The 9105-nt window shown below is 55.7% G+C and overlaps 1 protein-coding gene across 8 annotated transcripts; it reads left to right on the top strand.

The window, feature by feature from the left end:
* Positions 1–77: 77 nt before the first annotated feature.
* Arhgef25 (Rho guanine nucleotide exchange factor (GEF) 25) lies at positions 78–7640 on the top strand. Of its 8 annotated transcripts, XM_006513881.2 has the most exons (17): positions 328–463; positions 552–666; positions 811–925; positions 2839–3053; positions 3187–3282; positions 4002–4078; positions 4235–4301; positions 4483–4586; positions 4805–4874; positions 4989–5078; positions 5182–5274; positions 5448–5498; positions 5692–5769; positions 5949–6149; positions 6332–6512; positions 6752–6963; positions 7218–7636. In XM_006513881.2, the coding sequence occupies exons 4-17, from the start codon at positions 2871–2873 to the stop codon at positions 7323–7325; spliced, it is 1611 nt and encodes a 536-aa protein (XP_006513944.1). In that variant the 5' UTR covers positions 328–463; positions 552–666; positions 811–925; positions 2839–2870; the 3' UTR covers positions 7326–7636. The 8 variants fall into 8 exon arrangements, 7 of the variants coding, with proteins under 7 accessions (NP_001345487.1, XP_030101037.1, NP_082303.2 ...); NM_001358558.1 differs by lacking the exons at positions 328–463; positions 811–925 and adding an exon at positions 78–182 and having other exon boundaries at positions 7218–7640; XR_871718.3 differs by lacking the exons at positions 328–463; positions 811–925 and adding an exon at positions 82–294 and having other exon boundaries at positions 5927–6149.
* The last annotated feature ends 1465 nt before the right edge of the window (positions 7641–9105 follow it).

The following is a 9105-nucleotide window of genomic DNA, read 5'->3' as shown; positions in this document are numbered from 1 at the left end:
GTGGTTCAGCTACGTTTGTGGAGAAGGGAACAACCCTACCCCTTTTGAGAAGTTTGGCTGCGGTGGGAGCCGGGGCGGAGCCGGGCAGGGGGGCGGATTCGGCAGTAGCAACTCCCCGGACGCACGCAGGCCTCAGAGCCCCCCAGCTTCCGTGGCCCCTCGGCCCTGAAACTTGAAGCAGGGTAGGGGTCCAGCATGAAGCCCCCGGACCGCCCCACCCCTGGCCGCACTGACCGGATACTGGGGGTCATGGGTGGCATGCTGCGCGCATGCGCCGTACCCGGGCAGGAGGGGGTAAGGAGGAGGGACCGCGGGTGGGGTCGGGGGGGTCTTTAGAGGACTTTAGGAGAATTGCACTCCACGACTCAGTTTCCCCGCAAACAAAAGTTATATGGAGCAGTCGCAAGGATCCATAAATTCAGTTACGAGGGCCATATGCCAAGTTCTGGTTGACGCTTTCAGAGTAATGTGTATTTTGACAGGAGGGAGAGAAGAAGGGGGAGGTCGTGGCAGCCTAGGAAAGGGTCCTTACAGTGACTCTGTCTCGGCAGCCCCCGGAGAGAGATCCCTTAGGGCCTGGGAGTACCAAGACAGAGAGTGATTGTATCGAGGAGGATCAGACAGGGCAGCGCGAACCTGAGGTCCTCGCCTGGGCTCCGCAGCCCGGTAAGAAGCTGGGCTTGGGTGGGGCACAATTTGCCATCCTGCGCAAAGTGGTGACTTCAGATAGATTCTGTTCATATTAGCATAAAGGCTTGCGCCTAATTTGCATGGGACCATTAAATCGCAGACACCACGCTTCTCTTCTAGCCCGATGTGTGTCCTCACTTCGGCGGGTCCCGAGCCCCCGAAGGCGGAGTGGAGTGTCCCCGCGCCCCACCCCTGGCCCTGGGCCAGCCCAGGCGCCCGGACTTCGCCTTAATTGGTGATTAGTTTTAGCTGGAGTTCTGGGGCCTGGAGGAAAGATGGGTCGGGGGAGAGGGCGGCACCTGGGCTGTGTTCCCTACAAAGTGTTCCCCAGGCACACAAGCCCTACTCGGGGCATGGGGGTGAGGGGTGGCGGGGGAGACAGCCAGAACCTCAGAACCATTCACACACAACAAGGCCCCATCCTGCGAATTCTTCATCTTAGAGTCCAAGGGGCGAGCAAGGCAGACCCACCTCCAGCCTTCACGCCCACCCAACCCAGAGCCCCGCAGTTGCAGCTGGGATGCTAGAGGGAGCCCAGGCCTGGGAGGAGGGGCGGAGGTCTGGGGACCCGGACTGCAAGCGTGGAGGTGCCTGGGGGAGGGGGCTGGGGAAGCGCGGAGGGGCGGAGCCTGGCCGCAGAGGCCCCGCCCCACGGCAGCACCGTGGCCCGGCCTGTTATTCCGCTCGCCGCTCGGCCCGGACCCGCGCGGCTCCAGTGGCTCTGGGAATCGGCCCCCGCACCTCCCTGCCCGGGCCTAGAGCCACCCCTAAGCCGAGGCCGGAGACGGAGCTGGAGCGGCTGTCGCATCCCGGCCGGGCCTCCCCCATCACCCCTTCCTCTGGCTGGACATCTGGACCCTGGGCCCCGCACCGCCGGGGTTCCGGAAACCCTCCCCGCCCAACTCCGCGGCCCAGCCCCGCACGGCCCTCCCTCCAGACTCCCCTGCCTCGACTTCCGTCTACTCCTGGACCCCCGCCTCCCATCCTTTTTCTCCCCCCCTCTCCAAGCCTGGACCCCGGAGGGAGGGAGGGGGGTGTGCGCCCTGCGCCCGCCCCGCCCCGCCCCCCGTGATTCCCCCTGCATGGCCGGCCCGGGTGGGGGGTGCGGGGGGCCCCGGGCGCCATGCGGGGGGGTCACAAAGGGGGTCGCTGTGCCTGTCCCCGTGTGATTCGAAAAGTGCTGGCAAAATGCGGCTGCTGCTTCTCCCGGGGGGGACGTGGTGAGTGCGAGGTCTGAGGGGGCCAGCATTGAGCTTGAGCTGGGGTTAGGGCATCTGCTTACTCTAGCCCTAGGGCTTTAGGGCTGGAGCATGTACGGGTGTTTTCCAGAAAAAAAATGATTTAACAGAGAATATCTAAGGTCCTTTTCCACTTCTAGATTCCTGCTGATTCAAGTTGAGGAAGTTGAGGAAGGGTCAGAGGACCCATTTCTTTCCTTTAGTCAGCTAGCCAGGAGGGAAAATTCTCTGGTGATCGCCTGATGCCCAGAACCTTGTGTCTCAGATCACACTGGCTGAATATCTTCCGAAAAGGGAGCAGAGGAATGGTGGGCTGGGGGTGGGGCGAGGGGTATCTACCTACCTGTAAAGGGTTTTATAAGAACTCACATTGCAGCTCTTCCCAATTGCTGGCCAAAGATAGCCCCGCTGAGCTGTCCTCACTGCCCCCTGGGTTGGGTATGTGCATGCGCTGGAGAGGGGGGCTGTCCAAAACAATATATATAGTAATTACTGGAGTGGGAGGAGAGGGGCTGGAGGTGGCAGACAGCCTCGTTCTTTTGTTCTCACCCCTCTCCGGGAGAATGGTCTGTACCTATTGCAAGGGGGAGTGTTGTAGGGAAGCAGATGGCTACCCCCAGTTTCCAGTGTCTGCCCAGATGGCTGCCCCCACCCGCATATCTGTGCTATGCTCAGGATATGGGGAACCTTCACATGGAACTGGAGGAGCACGGGCCTGGGAGCTTACTGTCCCTCCTCCCCAGAGTGCCTTTGCAAAGATTTCTATCCTGGCCAACCCAAAGGAGGGTGGCAAATGAGGGGACCCTGGGAGACGGGCTGAACATCATGGAGAGGACAACATGGGGGTTCCCCTAGGACTCCCGAGGTGGGGGGCAGAGTCCATCCACTCATGTCGTTTTCCTCCCATCAGAATCCTATTCTATTGCCGTCAGTGAGGGGAGCATGTCAGCGTCTGCTGTCTCGGGGCTGGCTGCCCTGTCTGGCCCCAGCTCTGGCCTCAGCTCTGATCCGTGTTCTCCGATTCCCCCTGGACCAGTAACTGGCCTGAGGAGATGGTTGGATCATTCCAAACATTGTCTCAGTGTGGAAACTGAGGCAGAGAGTGGTCAGACCGGACAATGTGAGGTGAGCAGGGAGTCCCACAGAAGAAGGACCCTGGGAAAGAGTGCAGGTTGGGGTCACTGGCCCTTGGGGAACCCATCTACTGTTGACCACCTCAGTCACTGGCTCTGTCTGCCCTTGATCTCTCTCTGTCCAGAACTGGACGCTGGAGCCAACTTTAACCACAGGACAAGAGCTGCCCGAACTGACCTTACTGACTACATTGCTGGAGGGTCCTGGAGACAAGGCACAGGTGAAGAAATAGAACTGGGCGTGTGACAGGCACCTGTTTAGGCCAGCCTCAGCTACAGATCAAGTCCCATGCTCTCTTGTGCTGTATGAAATCACGTTTCAAAATCAATCAGTGAGGGACCAGAGGCATGGCTCAGTGGCTAAGGATACTGCCCACTCTTCCAGAGGGCCCAACCTCAGTTCTTAGCATCCATGTCACATGATTCACAACTACCAGTATCTCCAGCTCTAAACCACCAGCACCCTCTTCTGGTCTCTGTGGGTATCTACACATGGCCCCCCATAATGTAAAAATGGTAATAATCATCATAATCATAATAATAAATTTCAATCCCAGCACTCCAGAGGCAGAGGCAGGAGGATGTCTGTAGGTTCAAGGTCAGCAAGTTCCAGGACAGCCAGAACTACATAGACTCTATCTATGTAGATGATGTACCTATGTAGACCCTACAAACAAGTCCTTTTTTTTTTAATTTTTTATTTTGTTTCGAGACAGGGTTTCTCTGTGTAGCCCTGGCTGTTCTGGAACTCACTCTGTAGACCAGGCTGGCCTCGAACTCAGAAATCCACCTGCTCTCTGCCTCCCAAGTGCTGGGATTAAAGGCCTGCCCCACCACAACCCGGCTACAAACAGGTCTTAAAACCATCAAAAGAATAGATCTGAGAAGGTTCTTAGTGAAAGGTATTCAATCCTCTGTTTGTCCACTTCCTACCTTCCAGCCAGCTGAAGAGGAAACTTTGTCCCAAGCTCCCAAGAATGAGGAAGAGCAGAAGAAGATGGCTCTGGAAAGGAGTATGTAAGTTCACAGGGCACTTCGGTTGAACTTCCCCAAGATCCCTCACATTTTACTGCCCTCTGAGAGGGCTGTGGTGATGTTCTTTTAGTGCAAGAAGAACAGGCTAAACTAAGGATGTAGCCACACTCTAAAGTGAAGGCATGCTGTGCTCTCTAGGTTTGTCCTGGGTGAGCTGGTGGAAACAGAAAGAACATATGTGGACGACTTGGGACAGATCGTAGAGGTAGTTCTCGCTTCTCCTCCCGAGCCGTGGCCCACTGACCCTTTCCCTCTGCCTGGGGATATTTTTCAGATAGGTCGCTCCCTCTGGTCACTTTACAGATTCCCTCTACTTCTGGACTTTGTGCAGGGCCGACCTGAGGCTGAGCTTACGTAATCATAGTCCCATCTCGTCCTTCCCACAGGGTTACATGGCTACCATGGCTACTCAGGGGGTACCTGAGAGTCTCCGAGGTCGTGACAGGATTGTGTTTGGGAACATTCAGCAGATCTATGAGTGGCACCGAGAGTGAGTGATGGAGCCCTGAGCCAGGCGCAGGGGAAGAGCGCTCTCTGGTAGTCTATCCTAGACTCCGTATTGGAACCATGGGTCCGATGTGATTCAAGGAGCCACTGGGGTTTTGTAGGGAGAGCGACTAGGGCGTGTAGCTGAAAGTCTGGGACGTTTGGAGGTGAGCGCTCTGAGGAGTGTGTGAGGTGCTTCTCTCCCTCTCACAACTCTTCCAGCTACTTCCTGCAGGAGCTGCAGCAGTGTTTGAAAGATCCCGATTGGTTGGCTCAGCTGTTCATCAAACATGTGAGGCTGGGCCTTAACAGGGGAAGAAGGGCTTGGGGTGAGTCTGGGTTCTGTGGAGATGGGCTCTCTTTTGTCACCACCCACCCCCACTTTCTTCAACGTGATCCCTGCTAGGAGCGCCGACTGCATATGTATGTGGTGTACTGCCAGAATAAACCCAAGTCAGAGCATGTGCTGTCAGAGTTTGGGGACAGCTACTTTGAGGTCAGTGGCTGAGGTGCCTTGGGGGAAAGAAGAACAGGATCAGCGTGAATAGACTTTTCAGGCTACATGACTGCCCTGTCCCTGTCCCTGTCCCTGTCCCCAGGAGCTGAGGCAGCAGCTGGGACACCGACTGCAGCTCAATGACCTCCTCATTAAACCAGTGCAGCGAATCATGAAATACCAGTTGCTGCTGAAGGTCAGGACCACCTTAGTCCCTGGGGACATGGCTGGGGACAGGACCACCCTTCTCCATGGGGGCAAAACTACCCTTGTCTCTGGGGGGCAGAGCTGGGAACAGGATCACCCTTCTCCCTGGGGATACAGCTGGCTGGGGACGGGCTCTACAGAGCTTTCTTCTTTATGTTATAGGATTTTCTAAAGTATTACAGAAGAGCTGGGAAGGATACTGAAGAGCTGGAGGTGAGGTCCCCAGGACACTGTATCTGCCTCATCCTCTTCATCTTGTGGGTACCACAGTCTCAGGGTGGTTCAGGGATGTCTGCTTTCAGGGAGAGGCCCCCGGGGTGGGGATTCTTGGAGAGGCTCTCTCAAAAGGAGCTTCCCTGCCAGTAACGAATCTGTCCAATGACGCCTCTCTTCACCTGTGTCCCAGCAAGCTGTGGAGGTCATGTGTTTCGTACCTAAGCGATGCAATGATATGATGTCCCTGGGGAGACTTCGGGGATTTGAGGTACGGGAATGGGGCGGGGCAGAGCAGTGAACTGCGCTTGAGCTCAGGTCTTAGTAGTCTGGATCCTTATGAGGAATTACCTCCTTGGGCGTGTTGGCGTGGGGGAGGGGAGAGAAGCTGATGATTCTCTTTTCAAACTCTTGTTGCGCCTTCTCAGAGGCCATGTCCTTCGGTTCCAGGGAAAACTGACTGCTCAGGGGAAGCTCTTGGGCCAGGACACATTCTTGGTTACAGAGCCTGAAGCTGGGGGTCTGCTTTCTTCCCGGGGTCGGGAGAGGCGTGTCTTCCTGTTCGAGCAAATCATCATCTTCAGTGAGGCCCTGGGAGGAGGAGGCCGAGGTGGCGCGCAGCCTGGCTACGTGTACAAGAACAGCATCAAGGTGGGGCGGGGCATATAGAGGGAGCCGACCGAGGGGGAAGGTGGGGCGGGGCAGTATGGAGAAAGCAGCCCCGATGGGGCGGGGCATATGGAGGGAGCGGACCGGATGGCGCGAGGCTCAGGCTTTTGGGGCTGGTGGAAGGGCTTGCAGAATCTGAGAGCTGTCTCTGATTGCCAATCCAGGTGAGCTGCCTAGGGCTGGAGGGGAATCTCCAAGGCAACCCTTGCCGGTTTGCGCTGACCTCTAGAGGGCCAGAAGGTGGGATCCAGCGCTACGTTCTGCAGGCTTCAGACCCTGCTGTCAGTCAAGCCTGGATAAAGCAAGTGGCCCAGATCCTGGAAAGCCAGCGTGACTTTCTCAACGGTGAAGCTCCCATCCTCTCCCTTCAGAGGCTCCCAAAGCTATCTGACCTCCTGAACCCCTTCCCCAGCCACGCAGTCTCCAACCCTTGCTTCTTTGAGCCTAACTTCTCTCCATCCTACACCCACCCGAAACCCTCTAAAGTTCCAAGCACCTTACATTGGCCAAATGAGGAAGAAGGTGAGGCAGGGAAAGTGATCGGTCTCTTCTGTAATACATCTCTGTTCCTTCCCTTGGCCCAGCATTACAGTCACCCATTGAATACCAGAGACGTGAGAGCCAGACCAATAGCCTGGGGCGACCAGGAGGGCCTTGGGTAGGGAGCCCTGGGAGAATGCGGCCTGGAGACCTGGCCCAGGCCAGCATGCACACACCCATCAATGGCTCTCTCCCTTCCCTGCTACTTCTGCCCAGAGGGGAGGTGTCCAGAGTGCTGTTGCCCCTGGATACACAGGTATGGGGAATAGTTTCCTACTAGGGCAGAAAGTGGAGGGCGTTTGTCTCCACCCCCACCCCATTTCCTTATTCCACCACTATCCTTTTGTGTGACTTTCCAAATTTTCATTCTTACTTTCCTTTCTTTCCTTCTGGGGCAAGAGGAATCTTTAGGGTCTTTAACTGGAGAGAGGAATGAGGGAAGGCTGGTAGCCCTGGCTGACCCTCTGACTGGTAACCCTGGCTGACCCTCTGACTTGAATCTTCCTTCAGGCTCTCAGTGATACCCCCCAGACTCCTCATGACTCTCCAGCCCTTCCCACTGTGAACACTCCTCCCTGTCAGGCCAGGCTCGCCAAGCTGGATGAAGATGAGCTGTAACCCCAAAAGTGCAGTGCTATTGGCGCAGGCATGATTCCTCAATGAATTTGGAGGGGGAATCCTGGAAATGTGCCAGAATCCATCCTCCATGATGTATAGAGGATGGGAGAGACTGGGCCTGAAAGGACTCTTTTCTGCCCAAGGGACACAGGATCCGTCAGTTCCACTCCCTGCATGCACCACGACCCACTCAAATGGAGGATATGGAGGAGCTTGGAGGGAGGATGAGGGCAGGGACCAGATAGAAATTATTGGCCTGGGTTGTGATTTTGTTTTCGAGTTTTCTTGTGAATAAAAGTTTTGCTATATCACTGAGGTTGTTGTCTTGGGAGGGAGATGGCGAGGCTGCCGTGGGAATGGGTTGTTAAAGTGGCATAGAAGAAGTCTGCTGGCTGCAGTCATTTGAGGAGGGCCCTGGTGATAAGAAGAGGGTAAAGCTGGATGTGTGGCGCACACCTTTAATCCCAGCACCTGGGAGGCAGGGGCAGGCGGATCTCTGAGTTGGAGGCCAGACTGGTCTACTGAGTGAGACCCTCCCTCAAAAACAATAGAATGAGAATGTTAGAAGATAAGAGACCTCTATCTTTGCCCTTCACCTCTAATCAATTGTAGCATCTCTCACTCCAGACCTCAGGCTTAGGGAAAATCTTAATATCTCTTAATGTATTCTCCCCTTTATTCAGGGCCCTGGGTTCTAGATCTATCCTTTGGTTCAGACTCCACCAGAAGGCTCACTGTTCTCTGACCCCCTACCACTCACAGTATCTAGATCTAAAAGCACAAAACACCCCGGGTACCTTTCCTCTGAGCATCCATGCTCTGCTGAAGAATGGGAGGATGGAGCAGCTCTGGAGTCCTCTTTGCCATCTTGAGGGAAAGGGGTAAGGTGTGTGCACGCTGAGTAGGAATAGATTCTTTAAATTCGGAGCTAATGTGGAGAGCTGAAGATGTCTGCCCCTCCCAGCTTCTGGCACAGCCTCTGGAACAGAGACAGGCAAGTGTGTGGAGACCCATATGACTGCCTCTGGGTCCCTATGTATCTGTGTGTCCACCGTGTCCGTCAGTCCCCTGGGCTCAGTCACGTGCACTGGGGCTTCCTCAGCAGACAATAGACTACTGGGGTGGGGGGTGGGGGGGGGGAGATATGGGAGCCTCAGGTCTCTGTGGCTGACAATGAGGGGAGGGATCTTTAAGGGGGGGACAGGACGTGAAGCCCAGATAAGATTTCTGGGGAACAATAGGAGGAATTGAAGAAGAGAGGCCCACCCTCTCTGGACCCCACCCTGGGCTTTGGGGTCAGGGACTGGGGGAACCACAGGGTGATGGGGGTGCCGAAGCATCTCTGAGTGGATGACGGCAAACAGTGAAATCCTGGGGCCCAGAACCTTTGTGTCTCTTCAGGGGTACATGAGGTGGGTGGCTGGACCCTTCATGCTCCTGCGGCAGCCAGGCCCACCACTGCCAGTGGTGACAAGGTGCCCAAGGCAGCAACGGGCAGCGGTTCCAGCAGCACACGGCATGCCCTTAGTTTAATCGTGTACTTCTAAATGCCTACTTGGAGAATAACACTGGATGTAAGGAACAGTATTAGAGGACTTTGGGGCTCCTAACAAATAGATAAAAATGTCTTTGTTAATTCAGTCTTTCCCCTAAATCAAACCCAGCCATCTGCATTAGAGAGGGTGGAGTGGGTCCCTGTCCCTGTCCCATTCACCATGCACCCTGTCGCATTCACCATGCTTATAAAACAGTAAGGCCTCTTGTACTTTACTGGGGCAAG

This window comes from Mus musculus, chromosome 10 (assembly GCF_000001635.26).
Source record: "Mus musculus strain C57BL/6J chromosome 10, GRCm38.p6 C57BL/6J".
Lineage (NCBI taxonomy): Eukaryota > Metazoa > Chordata > Mammalia > Rodentia > Muridae > Mus > Mus musculus.
Note: the sequence above shows the minus strand (reverse complement) of the source record. Positions and strands in the feature narration are given on the sequence as shown.